Here is a 14,882-nt window from a genome sequence, read left to right as displayed (position 1 = left end):
TTTACTTTTATGTAATATAACTGATCAAGAGAAGTTTCTTTGGCCAATTCATTTCTCAAATACATTAGTAAACAAAATATTTAATAGAAGAGGTGTGTTTTACAAATCCAAGGAAGACAGCGCTTCAGGGAATCAGTCCTGTTTGTAAGTGTGAAACATGAATCCCGACAGTTGACCGTCTAGAAACGTTACAGTGAACCTTTCTGATCTTGTGGTAAGAGGGTGATAGTCGATCCCAGGCCAACCCAGAACCCTGGGTAGAGTGGCTTTGTGAAGGTGGTCTGGACCTGGTAGATCAGGGCCATCGTGTCTGAGGAGATGCTATAGAAGGACAGAGTCCCAGCCCTGTGGTCCAGGTACACTCCAACCCGGTTGGACCCGGGTACTGGCAGGGTTCTGCTGTTGTCAGCATGGTGCACTGAGCAACCAGAGGGGGTCCAGTCGAGGCTCCAGGACCGGGGGTTGTGTCCTAGTTTGGAGTCGTCGCCCTCTCCGTGCCTCTTCATGTCTCTGTAGCAAACTCCTATCGACACGCCACCCTGTCCACTCCACTCCACCTCCCAGTAGCAGCGCCCAGTCAGCCCGCCGCCCCGCCCCCCTCGGCTCAGACCCCCGCCACACAGCACCTGAGCCCAGCTGGTGAAGCGGTCAGGGTGGTCAGGGTACGGCCGCGGGTTCCCCTGTGTCGTCGCCTCTCTCCGCCCCTCAGAAACCCAAAGGTAGGGGTTGGCTGTGTTCACATCCAGGACCAGGGGACTGCAGTCTGGGGACAGAGAGACCATCAGCCACTCAACACCACAGCAACACTAAGGATGTAGCGCTAGCCAATCTATTTACACTGTAGGAAATCTGCTCTCGTGATTGGCTCTGGTGGGTCTGAGATGTCTGACTGGGGCGCAGTAGGTGCTGGTTGGCCCGTCTCCACTGAACTCTGGTCTCCTACTACAGAAAACATAGAACAGGAAAGTTGAGCTGATGTACCTCCAGGCATTTGTTTTTATAAATGAAAGAACGGAATGATTTGGGAAACATTTATTGAGTGTTTTAGACCTTAATGTTTATGAATTTCTGCCCAGAAAAACTCAATTCTCTATCAGAGGCCCTCCTGGTAAAGTGAATTTTATCTGGGACAGGTATACAGGTACACATTATCTGATTGACTCACTCAGGTCAGCGATCTTTGTTAATTCTTTGTTGCAGAGCTCCTGCAGTCTCTTCTGAATGTCCTCTAGTGCCCTTCTCACTGCTCTGATCCAGTGGGATGGAGGCACGTCCAGGTCAATGTTGGGTAAAGTCACACTCTTAGGGAGGTTAGGGCACCTCTGGAGAGAAAGGAGAACCACAATGATCAGGGGTTACCCGAGAACAGAGAAAACGCCAATAAATCCTTCCTGGTCTTGGAATAAGCTGCAAAAGGCTTAACTGGAAGAGGATATCAGAAGGTTGAACCTGGCAGGAGGTATCCACAGGCTGTTACCTGTAGGAAGTAGATGAGGTCCTTGGTGAATTTTTACCTGTAGGAAGTAGATGAGGTCCTTGGTGGTTTTTTACCTGAAGGAAGTAGATGTGGTCCTTGGTGTGTGAGAGCCGCTCTAGCTCTGTGTCTCTCCATCTCAATTCCTCATCTGCTCTCTCCAGTCTCTCCATCTGCTCCTGTGCCTGTCTCAGGGCATTGTTTTCCTGTTCTCTGATCAGCTCCATCACCTCACAGCGTCTCTTTTCTATACAGCGTTGCAGCTTGTCAAACACCCTCTCCCCATCCTGCACTGCTGCCTGAGACCCACGCTGGGTAGGGAGAAGGACAGATTATAAGTCCTGTATGCCTGATTATGTCATATATATCTGTTTTTAATACATCCTATATGTCTGATTATTATACGGACAAAACAATATTCTCACAGTTAGAACTAAACAAAGTACATTGCTCTAAACACCAGTGTTATTCCTTCATTGGCGTCAGGTTTTTAGTGGTCTCTGGGCCTGGCCAGATCTGCCCTGTCCCTTAGGTGTACTAGACAAATGCAGTGTACTTGTCCTCAAAGCATACATATATAACAGTTACAGTGGGGCAAAAAAGTATTTAGTCAGCCACCAATTGTGCAAGTTCTCCCACTTAAAAAGATGAGAGAGGCCTGTAATTCATAGGTACACTTCAACTATGAGAGACAAAATGAGAAAGAAAAATCCAGAAAATCACATTGTAGGATTTTTTATGAATTTATTGGTAAATGATGGTGGAAAATAAGTATTTGGTCAATAACAAAAGTTAATCTCAATACTTGGTTATATACCCTTTGTTGGCAATGACAGAGGTCAAACGTTTTCTTTAAGTCTTCACAAGGTTTTCACACACTGTTGCTGGTATTTTGGCCCATTCCTCCATGCAGATCTCCTCTAGAGCAGTGATGTTTTGGGGCTGTCCCTGGGCAACATGGACTTCCAACTCCCTCCAAAGATTTTCTATGGGGTTGTGATCTGGTGACTGGCTAGGCCACTCCAGGACCTTGAAATGCTTCTTACGAAGCCACTCCTGCGTTGCCCGGGAGGTGTGTTTGGGATCATTGTCATGCTGAAAGACCCAGCCACGTTTCATCTTCAATGCCCTTGCTGATGGAAGGAGGTTTTCACTCAAAATCTCACGATACATGGCCCCATTCATTCTTTCCTTTACATGGATCAGTCGTCCTGGTCCCTTTGCAGAAAAACAGCCCCAAAGCATGATGTTTCCACCCCCATGCTTCACAGTAGGTATGGTGTTCTTTGGATGCAACTCAGCATTCTTTCTCCTCCAAACACAGCAAGTTGAGTTTTTACCAAAAAGTTCTATTTTGGTTTCATCTGACCATAAGACATTCTCCCAATCCTCTTCTGGACAATCCAAATGCTCTCTAGCAAACCTCAGACGGGCCTGGACATGTACTGGCTTAAGCAGGGGGACACGTCTGGCACTGCAGGATTTGAGTCCCTGGCGGCGTAGTGTGTTACTGATGGTAGCCTTTGTTACTTTGGTCCCAGCTCTCTGCAGGTCATTCACTAGGTCCCCCTGTGTGGTTCTGGGATTTTTGCTCACCATTCTTGTGATCGTTTTGACCCCACAGGGTGAGATCTTGCGTGGAGTCCCTGATCGAGGGAGATTATCAGTGGTCTTGTATGTCTTCCATTTTCTTATAATTGCACCCACAGTTTCTTCACACCAAGCTCCTTACCTATTGCAGATTCATTCTTCCCAGCCTGGTGCAGGTCTACAATTTTGTTTCTGGTGTCCTCTTTGGTCTTGGCCATAGTGGAGTTTGGAGGGTGACTGTTTGAGGTTTTGGACAGGTGTCTTTTATACTGATAACAAGTTCAAACAGATGCCATTAATACAGGTAACGAGTGGAGGACAGAGGAGCCTCTTAAAGAAGAAGTTACAGGTCTGTGAGAGCCAGAAATCTTGCTTGTTTGTAGGTGACCAAATATTTATTTTACAGAGGAATTTACCAATGAATTCATAAAAAATCCTACAATGTGATTTTCTGGATTTCCCCCCCCTCATTTTGTCCCTTATAGTTGAAGTGTACCTATGATGGAAATTACAGGCCTCTCATCTTTTTAAGTGGGAGAACTTTTTGGTGGCTGACTAAATACCTTTTTGCCCCACTGTAAGGGAACCCTCAAATCACACATCGGGTCTCGATGAAGGAAATGTATTAAAAACCAACATCTTTACTGTACATTGTTTAATTAGTTGAGAACAAAATGACACAACAACGGTCAATGGAAACCAAAATCACCAACCGATTGAGGGCTGGATTCTAACTCACACCGAAAATCAATGTTATCAATTGAAATCTCAGGCTGTTCCAACTTGCTGTGAATTTTATCACAGCAACTCATAATGTGACTCAGTAGTGTGTATGGCCCCCACGTTCTTGTATGCACTCCTGACAACGTCTGGGCATGCTCCTGATGAGATTGTGGATGGTGTCCTGGGGGATCTCCTCCCAGACCTGGATCAGGGCATCAGTGAGCTCCTGGACAGTTTGTGGCACTACTTGGCAGTGGTTCTCAATTGGATTCAGGTCTGGGGAACGTGAGGGACAGTCAATGGCATCAGTGCCTTAGTCATCCAGGAACTGCCTACCCACTCTGGCCACATGAGGCCGGGCATTGTCCTGCACCAGGAGGAACCCAGGGTCCACTGCACCAGCGTAAGGTCTGACGATGGATCTGAGGATTTCATTCCGGTGCCTCACAGCAATCAGGGTACTGTTGGCTAGTACGTGGAGGTCTGTCTGACCCTCCAAGGATATGCCTCCCCAGACCATCACTGACCCACCACCAAACCGGTCATGCTGGATGATGTTGCAGGCAGCATAACATTCACCACCGCGTCTCCAGACTCTTTCACATCTGTCATGTGCTCAGTATGAACCTGCTCTCATCTGTGAAGAGAATGGGAGCCAATGGCAGACCTCCCAATTCTGGTGTTCGCTGGCGAATGCCAATAGAGCTGCATGGTGCTGGGCTGTGAGCACAGGTCCCATTACAGGACGTTGGGCCCTCATGGCACCCTCATGGAGTCTGTTTCTGGCAGTTTGTTTAGAAACGTGCACACCAGTAGCCCGCTGGAGGTCATTTTGTAGGGCTCTGGCAGTGCTCCTCCTGTTCTTCTTTGCACAAAGGAGCTACCAGGAGATACCGGTCCTGCTGCTGGGCTGATGCCCTTCTACCGCCCTGTCCTGCTCTCCTTGTGGAGGATTAAGTACATCAGATATCCTAACCCAGGGACCTACAAACCATGCACAAGACCCTTCAACACATCAGATATCCTAACCCAGGGACCTACAAACCATGCACAAGACCCTTCAACACATCAGATATCCTAACCCAGGGACCTACAGACCATGCACAAGACCCTTCAACACATCAGATATCCTAACCCAGGGACCTACAGACCATGCACAAGACCCTTCAACACATATAATAATAATATGTCCTATATGTCTGATTTATAATATGCCTTATATGTCTGATTATAATATATGTCCTAAATGTCTAATTACAGTATGTCCTATATGTCGGACATTGGCGTAGTGTACTTGGGTGCAAGCTGTCCTTACACACTCAAAGTAGCAGGTAAGGTGTTTTTCAGTTTCTAAATATATCTAATAGGTTCGGCTACCTTTCTTCACTTTGTTTTATCAAGGAAATGAATTATTTGGCTATTTAACTGACAGCCATTGATGATGACTTCCTGACCAGATGCACACTAACCTTGATGGATCTGATAATGTATTGTAGTTCTCTCTCTCTCTCATTTAACCTCTGGTGACCTCTCCTCAAACCCTCTTCCAGCTGGCTCTGTGGATGGAACAACATTATCAGGAAGGGTAACATGTGGATGGAACAACATTATCAGGAAGGGTAACATGTGGATGGAACAACATTATCAGGAAGGGTAACGTGTGGATGGAACAACATTATCAGGAAGGGTAACATGGGGATGGAACAACATTATCAGGAAGGGTAACATGTGGATGGAACAACATTATCAGGAAGGGTAAGGTGGATGGAACCACATTATCAGGAAGGGTAACATGGGGATGGAACAACATTATCAGGAAGGGTAACATGTTGATGGAACAACATTATCAGGAAGGGTAACGTGGCTTCCGCTACATTATCTACAAATTATAATACAAAAACCAGTGCCAGTATTGCAGCTGCTGCAAGTCACTGGATGGGAAACGTCTCCCCACCTGCGTCTCTGTCCGTCCTGCAGCAGCAGAGACCGTCTCGTGACCCTGGTGTCTGTCTTTGAGGCAGAGGGAACAGACACACAGCCTGTCAGTCCAGCAGAAGCCTGACAGCAGTCTGTCATGGCGTGGACAGACCTTGTCCTGGAGGTGTTGCTGAGGGGAACTGGTCAGTCTGTGCAGTCTGTGCTGGTGTCTGTCCTCGTGCTGTTGGAGGTGTGTCTTGCAGTAGGAGGCCAGACACACCAGACAAGATCTGACTGCTGGGTTCTTCCTCCCAGTGCAGACATCACATTCCACATCTTCAGGTCCCATCAGGGAGGGGGGGGGCGAGTCCTGACACATTTACAAACATAGAGATGGTGGGAACATTACGTTGGCCTTTCAACAAGGAAAAACACATTTAATCTAGACACAATCATTATTCATGAATCTCTAAACCTTCGTCTCATAAATTGATGGGGGGAGGGTAACCTAATGGTTACAACATTTGAACCAGCTACTGAAAGGTTGCTTAACTGCATCCTCAAGCAAGGCGTTTAACACTTATGGCTACCAAGTCATTGCTGAGAATGAGAATGTTCTCTGGTAAATAGAGCTGCTTGGAGGATATATATACTGCAGTGACACACCTGTTCAGCAGGTACCCAGACAAACATTCCCACATACATTTGTTTAATTTTTATTTTTTTAATTCAAAATGGCAGTCAGTGGGGAAAATGGAATTGATCTGGCTGTGTAAACATGGCCTTTGTATGCAGCGTCTGGATCAGAATGCAACCTAGTCTCCCTCCATCCATTACCTCAGTCTTCTGTAAGTTCTCCACCAGCTCCGCCAGTACTGTGTTCCTGTGGAGCCCAGGTCTGTGGATGAATGCGTGTTTACACTGTGGACAGTTGTAGGAGGCCACCCCCTTCCTCCTCCTGCCCTCCCAGTGCTCCTCTATACAGGCCAGGCAGTAGCTGTGTCCGCAGGGGATGGTGACCGGGTCCTTGAGGACCTCCAGACACACGGGGCATCTGAACGGCTGTCGGTCCAGATTCAGCGAGATACTACTGCCTGTGACTACCCGTCTGCTGGTTGCAACTGTCACCTGGTCCAGAGAAGAACTGCTGCTACTGCTACTGGTTGATGCCCTCTGGTTACGACTAACAGGCAGACTACTGCTTCTGGTTGATGCCATCTGGTCTCTACCAATTGACCTACTGCTCCTGCTGGTTGATGCCATCTGGTCTCTACCAATTGACCTACTGCTCCTGCTGGTTGATGCCATCTGGTCTCTACCAATTGACCTACTGCTCCTGCTGGTTGATGCCATCTGGTCTCTACCAATTGACCTACTGCTCCTGCTGGTTGATGCCACCTGGTCTCGAAGGATAGGCCTGCTGTTACTGGTTGATGCCGTCTGGTTTTGAAAGATACGCCTGCTGTTATTGGTGGATGCCATCTGGTCACGAAGGATAGGCCTGCTGTTACTGGTCCCTTCCATCTGGTCACGAAGGATAGGCCTGCTGTTACTGGTCCCTTCCATCTGGTCTCGAAGGATAGGCCTGCTCTTACTGGTCCTTTCCATCTGGTCCAGATATGAACTACTATTGCTACTGTTTGAAGTCCTCTGTGAATCCTGACTAATGAAATTGCCACTAGTGGTAGCTTGTCTGCTAATAGCTGCCATTCTGCTGGCTGCTGCCATTCTGCTGATGGCTGCCATTCTGTCGATCGTGGTCGTTCTACTAGTCATTGACATTCTGCTAATCGTTCCTGTTCCCTACCGATTCAAACCAGGAAGTGACTGGCTGGCTGAGAAAGAGGCAGGGCGTGTCCGGAGCAGAGCATTTCAGTGTGTAGTGGTGAAACCTGATCTCAATCAACACAAAGCCTGAGGCAACCAATCAGTCTCTAAGACTAGAGTACCACCTGAACCAATCAGGCTCTCAGGCTCGAGTTCCTTCTGAACCAAGTAAGCCATAACCAGCACGAATGCAGGTGGAGTTATGAATCACCACAAAAACAATAGGTCATATCAGTGGATGAGATAATCCCATTTACCAATGGTGTTGTTTTCTGCTGATAGTATGTATAAGTATACAGTTACATAAACACATGTTCCTGTCCTGGACTGGTTCTTCCTGTTGTAGTTCCACACTGACAATGTCTGGTCCACATCTTCTACCCACGCTATGCTGATGAATGGCAGCTCTTACACTGCCTGGGTGTATTTTAAGTGTCTGCTAAAGACACCATATTATTTAGCGATCTGTCTGCCAATGACACAGACGATGACATGGAACACACTGATTGGTTGATACATATGACATCTGAGCAGGGGAAAGGATCCACAATGCATTTTGTCCCATGCATTAGGTCAAACATCATGTCAACCTGTTCTCTGACATTTCCCTCATGCAGCAGCGATGTTTATATTTGGTATATTTAGCAACCCGCTCTAATCCAGTGACGTATGATAATGACCAGGGCGCGATTCAATCTGGATCACAGAAGTTAAGGTTATAAATACGCACACTATATACTCAAGACAATCAAAAAGTCACTAAAAAGAAAATCTGGTTTTATTTCATTGTCACACTTAAGGTAACTAATTCATTACATATGTGAGAAAAAATATAATTACAGAAATCTGGTTAAAATTAATATTAAATAGTTTTAAAAAAGTAACACTGTATTGCTGTGTGTTTATAACACTGATTATCTTCTGAATTAATTGTTCATGTTTGACAGGATACGACCCACAATGATTCAAGTGTGAACACTGTTTCTGATACTAGGGGATTCTGTGGTCATCTCAATGACCAGTTTTTTTCTTCATATAAAGGTATGGGCTTTGATTTGCTACTTCCTGTAAGGGCAGGCCTTAAGTTGGTTACTTCCTGCGTGGGTGTGGCCTGCGTTGCATCCTCTGTCGACTCCCAGTGGAGGACATCTTGGACCCTGAGAGGACAGAAAGGTGGGTCAGCAGATCCCTGTTTAAGTGAAAGTATTTATTTTAAAAGGTCCAGCTCTTCTGACTGGCTCCTCCCACTTCCCATCAGAGGTAAACTCATAACTACCAGTCAGTGCTTGACTAGACCATTCAACTGGTCGCTTCATTGGTCGAATAGCTGTTGGTCATGTACAGTCTCTACTATCCAGTCTCCACTTACCAAAGGGTGGGAATAGTCTCTACTATCCAGTCTCCACTTACCAAAGGGTGGGAATAGTCTCTACTGCAGAGTCTCCACTTACTAAAGGGTGGGAATAGTCTCTACTATCCAGTCTCCACTTACCAAAGGGTGGGAATAGTCTCTACTGCAGAGTCTCCACTTACCAAAGGGTGGGAATAGTCTCTACTATCTAGTCTCCACTTACTAAGGGGTGGGAATAGTCTCTACTGCAGAGTCTCCACTTACCAAAGGGTGGGAATAGTCTCTACTACAGAGTCTCCACTTACCAAAGGGTGAGAACGTGAAGCCGAAGACTGGGGCTGCAGCTCTGGGACTCAGGAACGGGTTGAGACCCACCCCACCGGAGCCCTGCTCTACTGCAGCTGGAGCTTGGGGAGGATCTCCCACTGGGAGGAGACGGAACAGTCAGACCCTAACCCACAAACTACCAAACCCATGTGGTTATATTAGATGTGTTCAGTAACTCACATGGTGTTGGTTATATTAGATGTGTTCAGTAACTCACATGGTGTTGGTTATGTTAGATGTGTTCAGTAACTCACATGGTGTTGGTTATGTTAGATGTGTTGGTTATGTTAGATGTGTTCAGGAACTCACATGGTGTTGGTTATATTAAATGTGTTCAGAAACTTGTGTGGTGTTGGTTGTTTGATGTGTTCAGTAACTCACATGGTGTTGGTTATATTAGATGTGTTGGTTATGTTAGATGTGTTCAGGAACTCACATGGTGTTGGTTATATTAAATGTGTTCAGAAACTTGTGTGGTGTTGGTTGTTTGATGTGTTCAGTAACTCACATGGTGTTGGTTATGTTAGATGTGTTCAGTAACTCACATGGTGTTGGTTATATTAGATGTGTTCAGGAACTCACATTGTGTTGGTTGTGTTGATTCAGGCTGGAAACCGGCAGTGGGTTCAGGAGATTCTACTATAGACACCTCTCTCACTGGAGAGGCCAGGCAGGCAGACAGACAGGTAGGCAGACTGTTAGTGTTCAGTTTGAGGTGGAGTGTCTTTTCCTCCAATTACTGCTTTAGCCACAATATTAACATTGGATGACTCAAGCCCGTTATTTTGGGTATAACTAAATATTAAGTGAGATTCCCCTCCAATAAGTTTGGTACCTTTCTCATAGATGCTGACGAAGCTCCCCTGACACACCTCCTCCAACAGCCCTCTGAAGTCAGCTACCGATGACATCACCAGGTTAAAAGTAAAATTGGGGTCAAAGGTCACTGTTGGCAGGCCTCCAATCACAGGAGAGGAGCTCAGAGACTGACAGCTCTAAAAGAACAATAAACAAAGGTGCATTATAGAGGGGAATGTTTGTGTGTAGCTTGTGTGAGTTTGACACTAATTTAACCAATCATTAACCAATAGCATCGTTACAGAGACCAGGCTACCTGAACAACAGGCTAGCATCGTTACAGAGACCTGGCTACCTAAACATCAGGCTAGCATCGTTACAGAGACCAGGCTACCTGAACAACAGGCTAGCATCGTTACAGAGACCAGGCTACCTGAACAACAGGCTAGCATCGTTACAGAGACCTGGCTACCTGAACAACAGGCTAGCATCGTTACAGAGACCTGGCTACCTAAACATCAGGCAGACTTTCAGATACCAGAGAACACCAACATTACTGTGGCAATCAAATGGACAACATAAATACTGTATACAACTGATGTGATTTTGTCCTCAAAGACAAACAGGTAGTAAAACATTCATTAATAATATAGTTAATATTGTGTATTCTTCATTCAAAACTGTCCAGTACAAATGGCATTGTAATTATTCTCTGAACTGCATCTTGAAAGCATAACTCCTGACATGCCCACTGATTTGAGATTGCATTATCGTTGGAGTAATCAACAAAATACCATGATTTATTTTTGGGGTGAAATATCACTCTAATTTTAACTAATGGTGGATTTGAAACCTTGTATACTGTGCTCTTCCTACAGAACCAATGGGTGTTAGTTACCTGTAGGAAGGTGATGTGGTCCTCTGTGTGGGAGAGCTGGTCCAGTTCAGCATCTCTCCTCCTCAGTTCTGCAATCTCCTGCTCTAGCACAGCCAACAGTCCTTCAGCATGGCTGACAGCAGTCTTCTCCTGGGCCCGGATCAGCTCCCTCACCTCAAATCTCTTCAACTCCATGGAGCGGATCAGCTCAGTGAACACCCTCTCACTGTCCTCGACCGCAGAACGAGCAGAACGCTGAAGGGACATGTTCATCAGTTATGGAGGAATACTAACAACCATTGGAAATGTCTGGGATTCCTAGAGGAAGCTTGGAGAAGGTCACAGACAAGACTGCGTAGAGGGACAGCAGACATCTCAGCTGAAGCAGCATCACAGATCATCAAGATAAACTGAATCAGCTGAAACAGGCAGCAGACATCTCAGCTGAAACAGGCAGCAGACATCTCAGCTAAAACAGGCAGCAGACATCTCAGCTAAAACAGGCAGCAGACATCTCAGCTAAAACAGGCAGCAGACATCTCAGCAGAAGCAGCATTACAGATCGTCATGATAAACTGAATCCACTGAAACAGGCAGCAGACATCTCAGCTGAATCAGCTGAAACAGGCAGCAGACATCTCAGCTGAAGCAGCATCACAGATCGTCATGATAAACTGAATCCACTGAAACAGGCAGCAGACATCTCAGCTGAAGCAGCATTAAAGATCGTTATGATAAACTGAATCAGCTGAAACAGACAGCAGACACTACATATAAAACATGAATCGGAACTGTCTGTTCCCAATATTGGTACTCAGATGACTAGACAAACATGCAGATAGATGAGTGGACAGACACACAGACAGACAGCAATATTGTGAGGCTGTTTTACCTGGTTAAATACATTAAATAAATAAAAAATGGTAGACAGACATAGAAAGACAGACAAATCTGGAGATAGACGTTTAGACAGACAGAAAGACTAGAATGGTAGACAGAGGGACAGACTAGAATGGTAGACAGAGGGACAGACTAGAGTGGTAGACAGAGGGACAGACTAGAGTGGTAGACAGAGGGACAGACTAGAGTGGTAGACAGAGGGACAGACTAGAGTGGTAGACAGGGGGACAGATGAGCAGATAAATCTACAGACAGACAAATACCGTTAGGGAGCAGATGGCCTGTCTCAACTCCTGCACCTCCTTCTCCCTCTCCTGGATCCTCTGTTGGGATCTCTTTTTCAGCTCCCCCAGCTGGCACTGAGGACAGAGACAACAGGACAATTACAGGAACAGTCACAAAGGCAGACAGACAAAACATACAGATAAAATACAGATGAGACATGAAGACAAGCAGACAAACATTAGGGTGATGGGACATGGGTACAGACAAGCAGACAGACATTAGGGTGGACGGACACAGATACAGACAAGCAGACAGACATTAGGATGGAGGGACAAGTACAGACAAGCAGACAGACATTAGGGTGATGGGACACGGGTACAGACAAGCAGGCAGGCAGACAGACAGACATTAGGGTGATGGGACATGGGTACAGACAAGCAGACAGACATTAGGATGGAGGGACACAGGTACAGACAAGCAGGCAGACAGACATTAGGGTGATGGGACACGGGTACAGACAAGCAGGCAGGCAGACAGACAGACATTAGGGTGATGGGACATGGGTACAGACAAGCAGACAGACATTAGGATGGAGGGACACAGGTACAGACAAGCAGGCAGACAGACATTAGGGTGATGGGAGACAGGTACAGACAAGCAGGCAGGCAGACAGACATTAGGGTGATGGGACATGGGTACAGACAAGCAGACAGACATTAGGATGGAGGGACACGGGTACAGACAAGCAGATCATTAACAGTTTTACAGTTTAATCACTGATTCTTGCATCCACTTTAAAAAGTAGTCTAAATTATTTGGACTTAATAGAGAATTTAATAGAGGCTTGCAGTGTGCAAACAAACCGAATCTCGAGCCTTCCAGGGTTTACCATAACAAGCGACCAGCCGATAGCTTGTTGTTTGAATCCCAGACTGCACGTTCACCCGTTTTACATCTCTCGAAGTCGAATATAAAACTACAGTTTCCATTACAACTGTAACTAACAGTTTCATTGGTACATGAATATAAAGCTATACTAGATCAATCACTTTGGCTTGTCTTAAATTGACCAAGATAAAGAAACCCTGGACAGGGTTAGCATCGACAGAGAGCGGGCTAACCTGTTTCTGCTGGACCTCATTCTCTGCCAGGACCGTGTCGTGACCCTTATGGTCCCCTGTTAAACACAAATAGCAGATACACTGCTGATCGGTCCGACAGTACACCTCAAGAAGCTTGTCGTGGCGAGGACATATCGTCTCTTGTAGACTCTTCGAGGCCTGGACCAGCTTGTGTTTCTTGAAAGCAGCGGACTCGTAGTGAGGTTGGAGGTGTGTATCGCAGTAGGAGGCCAGACAAACCAGACAGGACTTGACTGCTCGATTCTTTCTCCCAGTGCAGACATCACATTCCACATCCTCCGGTCCGGCGTAGCACTGCGTCGGGGGAGCGGCTTGGAGTCCCGTCTTTTTGAACTTGTCCACTACGTCGGCTAGCATGGTGTTTCTGCCTAGTAGAGGCCTCGGGTTAAAACTCTGGCGACACTGCGGACAGACGTAAACACCCATGTATTCGTCCTGGTCCCAGTAGCCTTTAATACAGACCAAACAATAGCTGTGTCCGCACGGAATAGTGACGGGTTCTCTCAGGACGTCCAGACATATCGAACAGTTGAACTGGTCCTGGTCGAGGAACAGTCCAGCTCCCGATCCCGCTACAGCCATTTTCCGATCAGAAACAACAAACGCTAGGAGTTCAGTTACGTTAAAGAGACTAGCTTTGTTTACAAGAAGTGGCTCTGGTAGGAGTGGTCTGTGGGGATGTCATCACAAGAAGGTGTGGCAACTAAAGCCGACAGAAGGAGAGGGGAGAATCAAGTAACATCCATTCGTACAGCCAGCGTAAGGTAGTAATGGGAGAAACTAAGCTTTCTGAAACATTGAGCCAATTGAAACAATTGTATCGAAAAAGGATTCACTGTTTCGAAACAATTCGAAACATCACACGCTGGCTACATCTGCTTGTCAAATATGTTTAATGCAACTGGAAGACTCAGAAAATAACTAGAAGCCCACTGTAGTGTGCGGAACTGGGCGGGGCTCAATGTGGGCGGAGACAAACGCGTTTAACCCGACCCCTTCCCCTCTCCTTCAAGGTCACACAACCTGAGGTTCACGAAGGTATCAGCGTCAACGAAAGCTAATCTTAGTCTCTTAATTTTTTCCCAAGCTGTATATATGTATATATATATACACAGTGGAATGACAGGTTATTGGGATGTAAAATAAATGAAACAAAGATAAATCATGTCAGAACTTTTTCCGCCTTTAATGTGACCTATAACGAGAACAATTCAATTGAAAAAAAAAATCACAATAACCTGGTTGCATAAGTGTGTACACCCTTAAACTAATACTTTGTTTAAGCACCTTTTGATTTTATTACAGCACTCAGTCTTTTTGGGTAGGAGTCTATTAGCATGACACATCTTGCCGTGGCAATATTTGCCCACTCTTCTTTGCAAAAGCGCTCCAAATCTGTCAGATTGCAAGGACATCTCTTGTACACAGCCCTCTTCAGATTGCCCCACAGATGTTCAATTAGATTCAGCTCTGGGCTCTGGCTGGGCCATTCCAAAACGTTAATCTTCTTCTGGTGAAGCCATGCTTTTGTGGATTTGGATGTATGTTTTGAGTCGTTGTCGTGCTGAAAGGTGAAATTCCTTTTCATCTTCAGCTTTCTAACGGATGCCTGAAGGTTTTGTGCCAAAATTGCCTGTATTTGGAACTGTTCGTAATTCCCTCCACCCTGACTAAGGCCCTGGTTCCAGCTGAAGAAAAACAGCCCCAAAGCATGATGCTGCCACCACCATG

At 46.1% G+C, this 14,882-nt stretch overlaps 2 protein-coding genes and 2 long non-coding RNA genes across 5 annotated transcripts; 2 read left to right on the top strand and 2 right to left on the bottom strand.

The window, feature by feature from the left end:
- Positions 1-4: 4 nt before the first annotated feature.
- On the bottom strand, positions 5-8,261 carry LOC106023828 (tripartite motif-containing protein 16-like). 2 transcript variants are annotated; one of them, XM_029116083.2, is made up of 8 exons: positions 6,957-8,261; positions 6,542-6,911; positions 5,742-6,074; positions 5,257-5,343; positions 1,552-1,785; positions 1,166-1,322; positions 838-942; positions 5-763 (listed from the first exon to the last, which is right to left on the bottom strand). In XM_029116083.2, the coding sequence occupies exons 1-8, from the start codon at positions 7,484-7,486 to the stop codon at positions 189-191; spliced, it is 2,391 nt and encodes a 796-aa protein (XP_028971916.1). In that variant the 5' UTR covers positions 7,487-8,261; the 3' UTR covers positions 5-188. The 2 variants fall into 2 exon arrangements, with proteins under 2 accessions (XP_028971916.1, XP_028971915.1); XM_029116082.2 differs by having other exon boundaries at positions 6,542-8,258.
- Positions 1,730-5,813, top strand: LOC114829905. Its single transcript, XR_003777713.2, has 3 exons — positions 1,730-1,789; positions 5,048-5,118; positions 5,338-5,813. It is a non-coding gene; the product is annotated as an uncharacterized LOC114829905 (long non-coding RNA).
- A 30-nt stretch (positions 8,262-8,291) lies between the features above and the next one.
- Positions 8,292-13,917, bottom strand: LOC105007565 (E3 ubiquitin/ISG15 ligase TRIM25-like). The gene is made up of 7 exons (XM_029116106.2): positions 13,131-13,917; positions 12,048-12,143; positions 10,906-11,139; positions 10,045-10,204; positions 9,792-9,866; positions 9,188-9,307; positions 8,292-8,688 (listed from the first exon to the last, which is right to left on the bottom strand). Exons 1-7 carry the CDS (start codon positions 13,731-13,733, stop codon positions 8,621-8,623), a joined length of 1,356 nt encoding a protein of 451 aa, XP_028971939.1. The 5' UTR covers positions 13,734-13,917; the 3' UTR covers positions 8,292-8,620.
- On the top strand, positions 10,139-10,965 carry LOC114829906. Its single transcript, XR_003777714.1, has 3 exons — positions 10,139-10,225; positions 10,312-10,633; positions 10,886-10,965. It is a non-coding gene; the product is annotated as an uncharacterized LOC114829906 (long non-coding RNA).
- Positions 13,918-14,882: the final 965 nt, after the last annotated feature.

Source organism: Esox lucius, chromosome 3, assembly GCF_011004845.1.
Source record: "Esox lucius isolate fEsoLuc1 chromosome 3, fEsoLuc1.pri, whole genome shotgun sequence".
Lineage (NCBI taxonomy): Eukaryota > Metazoa > Chordata > Actinopteri > Esociformes > Esocidae > Esox > Esox lucius.
The sequence above is the reverse complement of the archived record's forward strand: the minus strand, read 5'-3'. Positions and strand labels throughout refer to the sequence as shown.

Excerpts from the sequence above, each read along its gene's own strand:
- LOC106023828 (XM_029116082.2), bottom strand. The coding sequence starts at position 7,486 with ATGTCAATGACTAGTAGAACGACCACGATCGACAGAATGGCAGCCATC. Across the intron at positions 5,344-5,741 it reads CAGGACGGACAGAGACGCAG|AGCCAGCTGGAAGAGGGTTT; the intron begins GTGGGGAGACGT and ends TTCCATCCACAG. Across the intron at positions 1,786-5,256 it reads ACATTATCAGATCCATCAAG|CGTGGGTCTCAGGCAGCAGT; the intron begins GTTAGTGTGCAT and ends CTCCCTACCCAG.
- LOC105007565 (XM_029116106.2), bottom strand. The coding sequence starts at position 13,733 with ATGGCTGTAGCGGGATCGGGAGCTGGACTGTTCCTCGACCAGGACCAG. Across the intron at positions 12,144-13,130 it reads ATGAGGTCCAGCAGAAACAG|TGCCAGCTGGGGGAGCTGAA; the intron begins GTTAGCCCGCTC and ends CTCTGTCCTCAG. Across the intron at positions 9,867-10,044 it reads CGTCAGCATCTATGAGAAAG|TGAGAGAGGTGTCTATAGTA; the intron begins GTACCAAACTTA and ends TGGCCTCTCCAG.